Source organism: Chinchilla lanigera, unplaced genomic scaffold (genome assembly GCF_000276665.1).
Source record: "Chinchilla lanigera isolate Chin_1 unplaced genomic scaffold, ChiLan1.0 scaffold00037, whole genome shotgun sequence".
Lineage (NCBI taxonomy): Eukaryota > Metazoa > Chordata > Mammalia > Rodentia > Chinchillidae > Chinchilla > Chinchilla lanigera.
This window is the reverse complement of record NW_004955438.1, coordinates 14,744,178-14,758,892: the sequence shown is the minus strand read 5'-3', so window position 1 is coordinate 14,758,892 and position 14,715 is coordinate 14,744,178. Positions and strand designations below refer to the sequence as shown.

The following is a 14,715-nucleotide window of genomic DNA, read 5'->3' as shown; positions in this document are numbered from 1 at the left end:
GTCATGTCCGGGATGAGGCAGAACCAGACACCAAGCAGCATGCATGAGGCTTGTGATTTGGGGGTGTAAAGACTCACGGTGAGAGCGACGGAACCCAGCAGCAGCACCACGGAATAGACCAGACCCCGGCTGTTGATCTTCACCTGGAAAATCAAACGCACTCATGTGAGTCTTGGGGCTGCTTGGCCGATCCACTCTGAAAGCCCAGAATATTCTGGCTTACTCATCCCCTTGTCAGGAAAATATGGGGATCCTCAGATAAGCACGTGGCTGTCGGGGGTCAGGACAATGTGGGCTCCGGTCTGGACTCTGCTCATCTGAGGACCTGGCCTAGAACAGGGACAGGTGCTGGAAGACACCAACCAAATCTTAGTAAACACTGTCTCCCACCTGGGGCACCCATAGGTAGCTGTCAAAGAAGGAGGGTGCGAAGGTACCAAGAGGGGCCATGAGTCTTCCAAAACCCTGGGCTGGAACTAGGTAAATGCTACTGTTTTCTGCAACACGCGTCTACCCCATTTCCTTATGCAGTACAAAGAACTTACTGTGGATCCGTAATTAATAACCATGGTCTGCAGGCCCCACGGGATGCCGAGTCCTACTAAAATGTCAAACACGTTGCTTCCTATGGTGTTAGAGACCGCCATGTCTCCGAGGCCTGAGGGGACAACCAACATATCTCTCTCATCAACAGCAGGTCACTGAAAACCAACATTCTTTCTTATAACTGTTTATCAGTGCTATGCTTAGAAAGTAATTCCATTGTCACAGACCCTCCGTTTCGAAGACTGTTTTTTGAGGTCAGAGATCCAAGCCAATCATGAAATCTAAGGGCCCGATTATGGACTGAACTGTGAGTCTCAAAACTCAATGTGCAAGTCCTAGAGCGCTATAATGCTGCAAGATATGACCGTATTTGGAGGCAGGGCCTTTAACAAGGCAAGGGGTAAGGCTGAGGTCATTAGGGTGAGCCCTTATCCAAGTGGTGTCTTTGTGAAAAGGAGAAATCTGCACATAGCACACAGGAGGACCCCAAGTGAGGATGAAAACAGCCAAGGTGATGGTCAGGAGAAGGGTCTGGGGAGGCTTTTCCCTTATAGCCTTAGAAAGACCAAGCCCCGCTTAACCTTGACCTTGGACTTCTGACCTTCAGAAATGTGAGATGGCACATCTTTGCAGTTTATACCACCCAGTCTGCAGTAAGGATAGCCTTGGTGAATGAATACAGGGCCTTTCAGTACTTCTGCCAGGGTGGTAAGATCACATTCTTTGAGGCCCCACTGCAAGCTTTGACCCATTTAATCCTCCTAGTTACACTGAAGGGGTGGTGACATCATCCTCATGCAGAAGGTGATCAAGGGTACACAGTTTACAAGCGACCCAGTCTCAGGACACCTGGTCCAGGGTCATCTATACCCAGCCACAATGTGTATTTGTAAACAGGCAACAGCATCTGTAGCCTTGGCTGTGATAATAGGCAATCAGATCTTATGTTCCGATGGTTTTGGAAGGGTAAACTATCTTTGTTCAGCCACACAGGAGGCATCTCGGAGGCTGGGGCCACACCATCATTCTTCCCTTTCCTACCCAACAGTCCAGCATCAAGCTAGCCACACAGGTAGAAGAACTTGATCATTCGAAGAGTATGAGAAAGTAGAGCAAAGCTGTATACACAGCTGTCTCATGACAGCTGAAATCTGTCCTACTTGAAATGCCCGTCTTAACCTGCACACACACAAATGTTTGCAGGATGACAAGCCTGAAACACAGTGTGTACACCCATCACATCGCCTTGGTAGCTGCAAAGCTCAGCATCACTCCTGCCAGCTTTGGAGACAAGCGGCCCACCTCTGTCTGCACCTGTCCTGCCTGTGTGTCAGGCTACCTCCTCCTCCTGCCTGTCCTTGTTGCTGTTGTCTGCTGACCCCGGCACATAAATCTTCCTGTTGGACTGACACCTCCTTCCTGCCTGCCCCCCACGCTCTGAGTACAGCTTCATGCCCTTTGTAGCTTGTTCCCTTGAGCAGCTGGATCCCTGGGAACTGGCCTTCCAGGATCAGTCACACAAAACATGGCAACAAGTGGTAACTGTTTGGAGCAGTCCCTTGCACTTGAAGAGGAGGCTCTCCAACTGGAGAATACAGGAAGTCTCAGGGAAGAGAAGATAAACATGGCTGAATATGGACAGAGGAGACAAGCTTCTCAGGCTGGTCTCAGGACTGGTGTCCTGCACAGGCAGCCACAGCAGCAGTGTGGCCCTTTGAGGACCCAAAGGGCAGTGACTCCAACTCCCATGAGTGTGCCGTCACCCAGGGGTCTGGTTAATCAGAAGACTCCCTGACTCAGTGAGGCCAGGGCAGGGCCTGACAGTCTGTTTCTTGTGCGCATGCAGGTCAGCGCCGCCTGGGCCACGTTGTGAGCTGGGAGCCGGTAGGGAGTCTGGGGCCTGCATGGTCTCCTGCTTTGTGCAGTGGTCTCTAAGCAAAGTTTCAGCACCCTTTATCATAAAGAAGCTGTTCAATCTTAACCTTGTCTGTTGGACTCTCTATTAGCCACATCAGTGTCACGCTTATGAGTGCTACGCAGCCCCCTCCCAGCCTCAGCCCCATCCACTTCCTCCATCTCTGTACACCCACAATCCCCTGCGGCCACGGTGCGATGGTGTCCTGCCTTCGAACCCCACTTGTCCCTTGCTCCTAAAAGAGACTTCACCGACTCACCAGGACCCCTCAAACCCTTAAACTTCTTGCATCATGACCTTCCCCCTCACTAGCTGTTTGCACTGCACACTGTACTGCCCTCCTGGCCTGCCAGGGGGCCCCTAGTTGGGGATGAACTTGCCACCTGTTTGGAGCTGCTGGAGCTGGCATGACTGACCCCACCCGAGTTCACGCTGCTGAACATCAGGCGGGCCCTCAGCGCACATCAGCTTTCCTCCCGCTCACTGCACTGGGGTGAAGGGTCCCTAATCCACATCTACCCAGAACCTGCGACCGTGGCTTTATTTGGAAATAGGGTCTTTGCAGATGTCGACACATTAAGATAAAGCCACACCGGATGGAACGGATGACAGATGACCTGGGATGACAGGCAGAGACTGGAATGGTGTCAGCCATGGGAAGAGGAAGAGGCCAGGAAGAGGCAGGAGGTTCCTCCCCTCACCCTGCAGGGGAGGCCCTGCCCACACCTTGTTTTCGGAGCTGGGAGGTAAATTTGTGTTGTTTTAAGCCGCCTAGTGGTCATGGTTGCTCTGGGAACTTAGTACACTCTTGGCAAGGTTACCCAATTAAATTCCACCTCTTCAGCTGCTGTCCCCATTCTCTGTAAGGCACCTGCCCACCACCCAACATGTGCACATACTGCCCTTCCCCTCTACTCTTCCTCAGCCCCACTGGCTGACCAGCCAGCCTTCCTCCTCTCTTCTTTGTCTCCCCCCATGACTTGCCCTTCCCCACCCCTAGACCTTCAAAGCTCCTCTTCTGGGAAGACCTGTGGCAGGCCATGTTGTGACCATGGCTCCCTGGCAGAAAAGGAGCCGTACATCACAGCCAGGGTCTTCACAGCTTCTGTTCTGCCTTCAGAGACTGTCAGTCACCACTCATCTGTCCAACCCATGCCGCTTAATGAACCCCAAAGAAAACCCTCGAAACAAAGCAAAAGATTCTGTGTCTTCTAGAGGTTAGAAGAAGAATGGGGAAATAGTTGGATTTATAGGTGGCTCTTTCTGCTTTCCTAAGACAGCGACATGTCTCACTAGCTCATTTGGTACTTGAAGTCTGGGCTTGGACTCCGTTCAGTCTCACACTGACTGGTGATCTCAGGGCGTGTTCTAGACAACCACCTGGGAAAAGGCTTCCAAAGGTCTGGAGAAGTTCATCTCATCTTGGTAATGTTTGCTCTACAGATGCAATCTAACACTTGATGCTTTCGAGGTCATGATCTCCCTCGCTGCAGACTTGGCAACTGCCAGTGTGCAGTGGCACAACCTGGCCACCAAGCTTGCGCGGGGAAGATGGGGGGTCAGCAGGCTGACGCTGACGGCTGGCTGCAGAGGTCAAGGCACGAGCCATACCTTGTCTGGCCACAATCAAGCTGGCCATGCAGTCTGGGACACTTGTGCCTGCGGCCAGGAAAGTGATGCCCATGATAACATCGGGGATCCCAAATGTGTATCCGATGATAGTCACCTGCGGGACAGAGGGGTGGGCAACTGAACTCACAAGGGAACACCGCTGGGGACTTTCCTTACCCTGTGTGCTTTTAACTTGAATGTGGTTACCAAGAGAAAATATCTGGAATATGGTTTTAAAAACTTTTTTTTAATGTTTTTCACCCCCTGGGAAGTAATATGAGTAACATGTGTTTATTATTTTAAAACACTTATAAAAAATGGAAATGAAAATAAAAATTACCTACCGTTTCTCAAGACCCACAGAGAAACACCATTAACACTTCACATTGGCCAGTGGTTCTCAAACTTGAGAATATAGGAAGTCTCAGGGAAGACTTGTTAACAAGCAGACTGCTAGGCCACACCCCCAGATTTCCAAAACGTGGCCTAAAAGCCTGTATCCCACCTGGCTGGCACCCTGACACTGTGGGTTTGGAAGCTCATTTGGAAACCACTGTTTTGAACTGTATCCTTGACCTTGCTTTTGGTATATGTGTTAGAAAAAAATGACATTGGTTTATACTATCAATATCTATTTTGTAATTATACATCATGAGTACCTTGCCATCCAGAATCTTCATCTATGACATATTTTAAATTGATAATTATATTTCATTGTATGGCTGTAAAGGTTTCACCAATCCTCCTGTGTTTATCTTAGATGGCCTCTTTTAATCCTTACAGTATCGCTCGCTCTAAGAACATTTGCTGAGCACTTGCTGTGTACCAGGTATTCGACAGGTGTCATATTTCTTCTAATATCACATACTTGATTATTTACTACCTACTAATGAGGGAGGCACCTTAATTATAATAACTGAGGCTCCCAGAGGTTAGTATCAATGTCCATGGGCACACAGCTGGTAAGTAATGGAGCAGGCATTCAAGCCAACGTTTCCTATCCTGCAGCCGGAATTCAGGCCTCTCCCTTGTGCTGTTTGGATTTTCATTCTGCTACATCGTTAGGATAAAGCCAAAAGATAGATCTCGTGGATCAAAGGATACACAGGCATTTTAGAGATCATGATGCATGTGCATGGCTGACACTGGAGAGATAGATGGGCCCCTGAGCAGCAGTCAGATGGAAAGCTCTGGAAGCATTTGGGGCCCTCCAGTCCACAAATCCCTTGCCTCTCTTCATCTAGAGATGGGGAATGACGACACCCCTTAGAGCTGCTCTCATCTTGGTCAGTGGCTCCAGTCCCAGCATGTGATCTGGGATAAGCTCTCTTGCTTCTCTGAGCCCCAAGCTCCTTTATCTCTAAAATGGGCTTAAGAAAGATGGAATAAGAAAATGTAAAGTGACAGCACCTGGCTGTGCCAGATGTTCTCAGCAGTCTGTTTCTCTTCTAGTTCAATCATTTGCTCGCAATTGATAGGGGCAAAGAAAATAAGGGTGATGAGCTTCACAGGACTCAGGGAGCCCCACATGAGCTACGGTTTCTAAGGGCAAAACTTAACCCTAGCATGCAGCCAGTGTGTGTGGGCTAGACACTTCTCTACTAGCAGGAGGTTTGCAGAGGGGTCTGGAGATCCTCTAAGACAGTGCTTAGCTCAGGCTGAGCTCACCAATGAGACTGTCCTGGGCCAGGCAAGTGGGGAGAATAACAATGGAGCCAGCAGTGCTTAATCCACACTGTCCACAAAAGGGGTCTCCACAGGCCAACCAGGGGTGGCTGGCAAGTTTTTAATTCCAAGTGCTGGGATTGCAAGTGTGTGGCACCATGCCCAGCTTGTTTACAGATTTCTATTGTCAAGGCTATCCTAATGCCCCAACTGAGGCCATTTGAAGTTCAAATCCACAGGTCAGAGTGCCCCAGTAAGTGGTTCCTATGACCTAAGCCAAGTCAAGAAGCTTTGGTGCAAATTTAAGAAACAAGGGTGGAGCTATGCATTGTAGTGCACACCTGTAATCCCAGCTCTTGGGAGGTTGAGCCAGGAGGATCCCCACAAGTTCAGAGCCAGCCTGGGCTACATAGTGAGTTCCAGGCCAGAATGGAATACACAGTGAGACCCTGTCTCAAACCAAAAACCAAAAAAGAAACATGAGTAGGATTTGTAAGTCAAGGCAGTGTAGATGGGAGTGTCCTACCTCCTTGCAATTAAATTGGCAGTGTAGATGGGAGTGTCCTACCTCCTTGCAATTAGAATTGATTTAATAGTACTGTTATTTTCAGTTATTGGAGAAGAGGAAAAAAAAATCACATTCCTTAGTTAATCTTCCTAATTCTCATTTCTACTCAAATGTTATGAAATAACTTTTTTTTTGCTGTTGTTTGGGAATACCTATTATCAAGAACAACTGGATCCTTTCCTTAAAATGTAAACATGGGTTGGCCTCTACTCCAAGAACTAAGATGTGCAAATTCAATGCGTTTAAAGCATAGTTTTTATTACCTGTATCATCTTTTTCTGGGGGGCTTGGATAGTAAGGAAATGGGGACTGTGTGACTGGAGCTGGCTGGGTGTGGAGCCAGGACTTGCTGTGTGCCTACAATGTGCAAGGCTCCCCCTTCCTCTGCAGTGGCCTTGTAAGACTGGTGATCACCCACCTTCACAGAGGGGCTCTCCCTGGTTTAGCCAGTTGTTTGCCCAGGTATCACGGCTCCTCAGAGGTGGAACCAGGATTCAGATCTGACATTGTGTGACCTCCAAGGTTCTTCTGTCCCCATAATGCTGCACCTTTCCCTGGGAGCTAAGGTCAGAGGGCTGTGTGCCTACCGGGAACTCTCCCAGCCTGGCCCCCTACTCAACAGTCAAGAATGAGAAACATCTCAGCCCTTGGTCAGATGTAAGGAGGAGAATGGAGTGATGCAAGGAGAGCCACGGAAGCAAGAGTGGCTGGCGGGGCCTCCTTCACCATTAACTGCACCACAGTCATGCTGTAACCGTGTTCCCCTCTTGCTCCTCACTCAGGATGAGGATGAGGAGGCTCTGGGGGTGGATCACAGAGCACAGGGGAGGGGGCACTTGCATGGCCTGGCCCATCCTGGCCTAGCCAGTCAAAGGTTTGAACAGGAGCTGGCCTGCATGGCCAGAGGAGCTTACCAGAAGCCACACCAACACCTCTCCACCTGCAAAATGTCTGCTCAGTGACATCTGAGAATTCCAGTACCCAAGGGACCAGTTGCTCAAGACAGTGGTTGAGATGACGGACCAGGAGGCCAATGCCTGCATCCCCCACAACCTCCAGCACTCACTAGTGGGGTAACTTTAGACACATTACTTTCCCCATTTGTAAAATGGGGACAATAAAAATGCTTATTTCATGGGATTGTTCTGCTGATAAAAAGACATTTATATAAGTGCTCCCAGCATGTCATCATGCACCTGGTGAGAACCCTTTTCCCAGAGAAATACGCTGCAGACAGCCAGGTCAGGGACTTGCCCAAGGTGGCCCAGCAGTTCCCACGATGCCTTGAGCCCAAGTCCTCCTTCACCTGCCATTCCCCACTCACCAGCCACACCATGAGGTAGGAGAAGACGGCGATCCACAGCGTGGCGGTGACGAAGGTGACCATGAAGAACCTCTCCCAGCGGGGCTTGCTGCAGTTGGGGATGGTGATGCACAGGAGGAAGATGAGTGGCCATGTGAACACCCACTTGGCCTTGTCCCCTCTGGCCTCTGCAGGGAACAGGGGAGAGCAAGGAGGTAGGGGAGAGAAAGACACTGGGTTACACACCTGCTGGTCTACTGCAGGTTCGTTTTTTCAAGCTAAACAAAAGAATGCCACCGATGTGTCTCCAAGCAACTGAGCATGGAGAATCACAGGCCTGCCTCACTCTGGAAGCAGACAGCTGAGAATGTGTTTGTTGACTGAATAACTTTCTTCAGTTCAAATCCTTCATGTGGCACAGGACAGGGGATCTGCAGCGGGGATGTGGACAATGGATGGGCTTTGGAATCAGACAAACCTGGGCTGCAATTCAAGTGACCTTGAGCAATCACCTCAACTCTACTTCCTCCTCTGATGGCAAAGTTCATGCTAACATAAGAGTAACAGAACAGTAACATACAGAGTACTGGCCACATGCAGAACAGTGCTGAGTACATTGTATCTTCCTAGTTTCTTCATCTGTGAAACAGGGACACTATCTCTGTAGGTGCAAGGAAGATGTGACACAGTGTTCACAAAGCACCCAACACACACACAGTACATAGCAGGTGTTCTGCAAAGCTCAGCACCTTTGCTCCGAGGTCATATGGTCAGCCTGCAGCAGATGCAAAACTAAAATGTGGGTGTCCCGGCTGGTGGCTGCACCTTACTGGGCCCTACCAAGGAAATCACACAAGGAAAAGTGGCCTCACTAAGCCACTGGATGACAGCATGGTGTCCTTAATGAGCAGACAGGATGTGTGTGCACGGATGGCTCAGGAGCAGGGTGCTGGGGATGTTGGTGAGGGTGGACAATTCTTTTCTCTGTAAAAGCAATGTGGACAATGGCAGAAATGGCCACAATGTCCTTTTTCAGAATTCTGGAGATTAACCCAAGGCTTACAGCAATCTGAGAAGTCTACTTAAGAAAATCAGCTGGATCTCAGTAAGACCAGGGAGCTCTGAGGCATCTTAACTTTCCATTTTCCATTCCCTCTGCCTGCTTAGGAATAGCCTTGAAAATCAAGAGCTGCAGTGCCAGGGAAAACAGCAGCCTGGTAGCCACCCGAGGAGGCAGACAGGACTGAGTCTGTCCTGGTTCATGTGTCCAAACCTTCTGTGAATACAGCCTAGAAAGAGCCTCTACAGGTTGTCTCTCCGCAAAATTGTTGGTGGGAATGTAAACTTAACTGCCACTATGTATACCAGTATGGGGATTTCTCAAAAGACTAAACCTAGAAATTCCATTGGACCCAGCTATTCTCTTATAGGTATCCTCCTGAAAGATTTAAAGACATCATATTACCGTACATATGCATATCCATGTTCACAGCAGCACAACTCCTAAAAGCTAAATCTTGAAAGCGGCCTATACATATCCATCAACAGGTGAATGGATAGAGAAAATATGGTATTTATACATAATGGAGCACTACTGTGCCATAAAGAAGGATGCACTTAAGTCATTCGTAGGAAAGTGGATGCACCTTGAGACCATAATGCTAAGTAAAAGAAATCAGATGCACAAGCTTAGATATTTCATGGTTTCTCTTGTAAGAAAAATCCAAAGTATAAATAGTTTGAAGAGCAAAATGAAAGACAAGTAACATGCAACAGGGAGACAGATCTTTTATAAGTGGGGAGAGGACCAAGAGATGGAAGGAGGAGGAAGGAGAGGAGGAGAAGGGGCCGTGAAAAGAATTAAGCTGTACTATGTACATGTACCAACTTCCCATGAAGAATGGAATCATTATGTACTGCAAACACGGACTAATAAAAATTTAAAAAGCCTCTATGTGTCTTGTTCGCAAAGCATGTTGGATGCCTGTTTCCACAGAATGATTGTTATTCAACCTCTCTTGTGGTCTCCAGAAGTCCCCACTTCTATTCTCAAGAGCACTCTTTGCCTGACCCGGAGATCACCAGTGTGAAAAGTCTTTTCCTTGGGGTGTTTGTGGAAAGCAATCAGAGGCAATGATTAAATCATGCTGCCTGAGGTGGAAGATCACATCTGGGACAGATGGTAGGCTAACCAAAAATATTAGAAAGGAAAAGCTGGGGAACAAGGTTTTGCTTGGCAGGGGCCTTTGCAGAGCTTGTATCTGCTCCTCAGAATCCAAGGGACCCTGTGCACGTCAAGGTTGCATCAGTGCTGGTTGCTGCTTGGCAGAGACCCGAGACCACCCTGAGCTCTTATCTCGGCCTCAAGGTGAGGCTTGGCACTAGTACAAAAAGAAAGCACAAACTATTCAACCACTAGCCAAGCAAGGTGTAGTGACACAGGCCTGTAATCCCAGCACTCTGGGAGGTTGAGACAGGAGAATCACAAGTTCAGACCCAGCCTGGGAAGTTGAGTAGCTTAGGGAGAGCTCATCTCAAAGAACCACAACAACAACAACAAAGGCTGGAGATGTTGCTCAGCCCTGGGTTCAGTTCCTAGAATGAAAAAGAAATCTTTAGCTGACTCCAGGGTAACCAGTGGAGATTCCAGTGGCCATATACAACAGAATACAGATTTTCCAGTTAGTAAGCAAACAAAACAAATAACAACATAGTAAAAACAACAACGGACCCTAGGAAGGGGGAAGAATATAAATTCTAGAGCCGTCCCATTATAGTACTGAGAATTCCCAGCTTTCAATAACAATAACAAAATTATAAGACATGCAGAATAAGTATTGCTGATACACAGCCAATAAACCCCCACTGAGGAAGATTAAATGTTGAATTTATTAGACAAGCTTTACACCAGCTATTTAAAAATATGTTCAAAGGAGCTTTTTTAATGTCCAAAAAAACGAAAGTGTGGGAATGACATCTCACCAAAAAATTAATAGAAATAAAAGTGATTTCAAAAAACAAGCAGAAATCCTGGAACTAAGAAGCATAATAACTAAAATAGAAAATTCATGAGAAGGGTTCAAGAACAGATTTGAACAGGCAGAAGAAAAGAATCGACAACCTTGAAGATAGGTCAATTTAAACACTCTAGTCTGAGGAACAAAAAGATAAAAAGAATGAAGAAGAGTAACCAGGACTTGAGAGAGCTGAGAGTACTCTCGGCAGGTCAGATGCACACGATGGGGTTACAAGAGCAGAAGAGAGGGAAGGGACGGGAAAAACCCTGAGAACTCATGCTCGTAAGAACTTCCAAAATCTGATGAACGACACTAATGTAATCCAGAAAGGTAGTATGCAATCCTCTCAAGGATTGACCATATGTTAGGCCATAAAACAAGACTCAGTTCATTTAAAAGGACTGACATTATGCAAAGTATGTTATCTAACCTCAGTGGAATGAAATTAGAAATCAACAGCAGAAGGAAAACTGGAAACATCACAAATATGTGGAAGTTAAATAACAGACTTCTAAATAGCTCATGGGTCAGAGAAGCAATCACCAGGGAAATTAGAAAATACTTGGAGATGAATGAAAACAAAAATGCAGCCTACTAAAACTTATGGGACGCAGTGTAAGAGGGCTTAGACAGGAAAGTGTAACTGTAAACGTCTGTATTAAAAAAGGGAAAGATTTTAAGTCAATGGTCTAACCTTTTTTCTTTAAAAAAGTATGCAAATTAAGTTTTAAAAAAGCAGAAAGAAGGAAAGGTCACGGCAAAAATAAATGAAATAGGAAAAACAGTGTAGGCCTGATGTATCAATGAAAGTGAAATTTTGTTCATTAAAAATTGATTCCATTTATGCAAAATGTCCAAAACAAGCAAATCCACAGAGGCAGAAAGTAGATCAGTGGTGCTCCGGGATGGGAAGATGGAGGAAATATGGGGTCACTGCTGGTGGGTATGGGGTTTCTTTTTAGGCTAATGGAAATGTTTTGGAATTATATATTGGTCATGATTTCTCAGCCCTATAAACATAGCAGGAAAAACACTGAATTGTACCATTTACAAGGGTGGATTTTATGGTATGTGGATTTTTAAAGTTGCAACGTAGGCTGGCACTAGCTGTTTTGGTTCTGTACATCTGTGCTTTTTATCTTCCTAAATAATCAAAAGTATGTTTAGTAAGAAACAAAACAATCTGCTTACAATGAGTCAAGAGAATATGGTTAGCTAGTAATCAGCGAATCAATCTCTGTATCTCTCTTCAACGCTGTATCTAAAAAACATATCTTCCTGGGTCTTTCTCCACAAGTGCCTTTGTGCGCCTTGTGAGCCCTGCCCAAGGTAGAATGGTTTCCTGCCTCGTTGGTTTGTCCAAAGTCCCAGGCTGTCCCCTTGCTGGTCCACATCCCAATTTATTCCAGGGAATTTCCGAGGGCACTGCTAGAACTAACCTCTGTGCAAAGGGGAAAATTCACTTTGGGGAATGTGACCCTGGACACTTGCAGGCCAAGGAACCTCTTTGCAGATACATACAAATCAACAGGATGAATTTCTTTTGTCGCAGACAATGAATAGCATCAGCCCTCGTTTTGCCTGGTGTGGGTTTTGCATCTTGCTTTGACATCCACCATCACCTTGGCCCCACCTAGGTGGCCAGAATCACAGCTTGCCCCCATTTCCTAGGAACACTCCTCAACAGACCCCTTCCACAGCCACGCTCCTCACTGTGGGCTGAGATCCCCTGGTGGAGTGAGAAGTCAGTGTAGTGAGTGGCAACCAGATCTCTCTTAAAAAGAAATAGAAAATATTACAGCCATCCCACACAGTGAAAGGCAAACGTTAGTGCATGAGACCTGTTTCCTTTCCACAGACAACCGTGTGTGTGCATGCGTACGTGTGTGGATTATTTATGACTGGGGGTCATGGCCAATGTGTGCACACATCCATGGCTGGCACCCACTCAGGACCCCCTTTGCCCCCTCCCTATTATTCTGACTCCTCTACAAAGCCCTGAACCCAGTTGGCCCATGGTAATCTTTCCCTTCCACAAATGCCTTGCATTTTAAGAGTATTTAGGAATTACTGAAATTCTGGCCTTGCCACTGGAACCCACCTGTCCATCTGTCCTGGCTGGGTGTAAACACAGCTGGCAATGGCTCTTGGGGCCTCCCACACCCGTCTGGATTAGCAAGACGTGATACACTGTCCTGCTCTGTGCCATTGGGCATTTTTTTGACTGCTTTGTTACCGAGTTGCTCTAAGTGGTGAAATTCAGTGATGGAAGGCCAAGGGTGAGACAGGCCATGGCAAAGGCAGGCGTCTGACTAGGGGTTCAAGTCCAGGCAGTTCATCAGCTGAGGGCACTGGGCCAGCAGTTCCCCTGAGCTTACTTTCCTGTCTTGAAATGGAGGTGCAAATAGTCCGCTGGGGATGTGGGAACAGGACAGTACCGTATTTGTCCATGCCACAGAAGAATCTTACTGATAGCGTGTCTCACCATTATTACGGAGGCAGTGCATTTACACAGACCTGGTTTCTGATGGAGCCATCAGGCCTTGCTCTTGGTATTTTTAGTTTTGTGGCTGCACTGCCAGCCCCTCGCAGCCGGGGACCTGGTGGATCCTTCCACAGCTTGGGGAAAGCAGAGCCCCCAGTCTAATCCCTGACTGGTGGCAGAACTCAGCTCTAATTAAATGCATGGGAGGCTACAAAGGCTCCCTGGAATGTGAGGACAGGACGCAGAAGAAATCAGCTGAAAAAGAAACAACCCTAAACCACATATAATGGATGTGAGAATCACTGTTTAAAAACGCACTCCCTGCAAAGGAGTCCTATTCCATCCACTACGTGGACGGAATCAGATACCTCCTAAACTTCTGCCAAGAGGCCAGAACATCGCCAGGAAACACTTCTGAAATGGAAAATTAGAGCACCCAGTTGCACAGGACCAAGGTAAAGAGGCATAGATGCACTGGAACGGAGCAATCACTTGGCAACCTTGAAGCCATAGCTACCTGCTGAAGACAGAGTGCAAAAATCCAATCTGCTGCTACAGCCATGGCGTCCCTTGTCACAGGACTTCTCATCGAATGAGAAAAATAAAACCTTGAGTTTTCTGTTCCATGAAGAACACAGTCCTTCACTCAGCGGCACTATTTCTTGGATGACCCAGTGGGATGGGAGCATCTTTGCAAGGCAGCAGAGGAAGCAGATGAGGAGAGCAGTGCCGAACAGGAGTGTCTTGTGACCTCTCCCAAGCCCCATGCACAGTCCTGCTGAGATGAGTGCTCGGGTTACTTACAGCTGCCTGGTTGGGTCCCTAACGCTAGAAAAGCCTGGACTAACTCATGCCTGAAATGGTAGAGAGTGTTGTAGAGGCCACAGGGATGATGGGACAATGCCCATTCCAAGAGACAACTGCCCCACCCCAATGCACCTGAAAGCCCTTCCTGGTCCCCTCCAGCCCTTTAGCTGCCACATCGGGAGAAAACGCTCATCACAGACGCTGACTGCTGTGCAGACGCAGAGGAGAGAAGGGGAGAGGGGTGGCTGCTGGTGTCTCTTCCACCAAGCTCTCCAGTTTCCCTTTCGAAGCAGAACATTACAGTTTAATTATGTGACAAAAAGTACTTAAAACGGGCTGGAACAAGACAGATGGCTAATCATACTGGAGGGACAAAGTACGAACAGATGTAGTTGTCGATGGAAACTTCAGATTAATTGGGACAATTAACTAATTAGACATTCCAATCAAGGCAGTGGTATGTGGGGGTGTTTGCGTCATTGGCTGATACAGATTTCCATGGGCCCTGGAGCTAGACGTGTTCACACCACCTGGAGAATATATCTCCTAGAGCACTGCTTCTCAGACTGGCGCAGAAAGCAGCATTCCGTGGAGAGGTTACATCCCCAGGGCTGCTGATGTATCAGGTCAGGAATGAGTGTCTGAGAATTTGCATTTTTGAAAAAGAGATAGCCTGGCCAAGAGAGAGTGAGAGTGAGAGTGAGAGTGAGAGAGAGAGAGAGAGAGAGAGAGAAAGGCAGACACAAGACACAGACAGGCTGACCTTGAATCCTGAGTTCCTCCTGTCTCAGCCTCCCA

General features: G+C 47.5%; 1 protein-coding gene across 2 annotated transcripts in view; it reads right to left on the bottom strand.

Moving 5' to 3' along the window:
* The window catches only part of Slc24a4 (solute carrier family 24 (sodium/potassium/calcium exchanger), member 4), a 155,738-nt gene that overhangs the window by 6,624 nt on the left and 134,399 nt on the right, over positions 1–14,715 (bottom strand). For both annotated transcript variants that reach the window (XM_005390329.2, XM_013517214.1), the window contains 4 exons: positions 7,630–7,796; positions 4,073–4,187; positions 546–658; positions 78–143 (listed from right to left, as the gene is read on the bottom strand). In XM_005390329.2, coding sequence (XP_005390386.1) covers positions 78–143; positions 546–658; positions 4,073–4,187; positions 7,630–7,796 — 461 coding nt within the window. The remainder of the gene's footprint in view (positions 1–77; positions 144–545; positions 659–4,072; positions 4,188–7,629; positions 7,797–14,715) is intronic.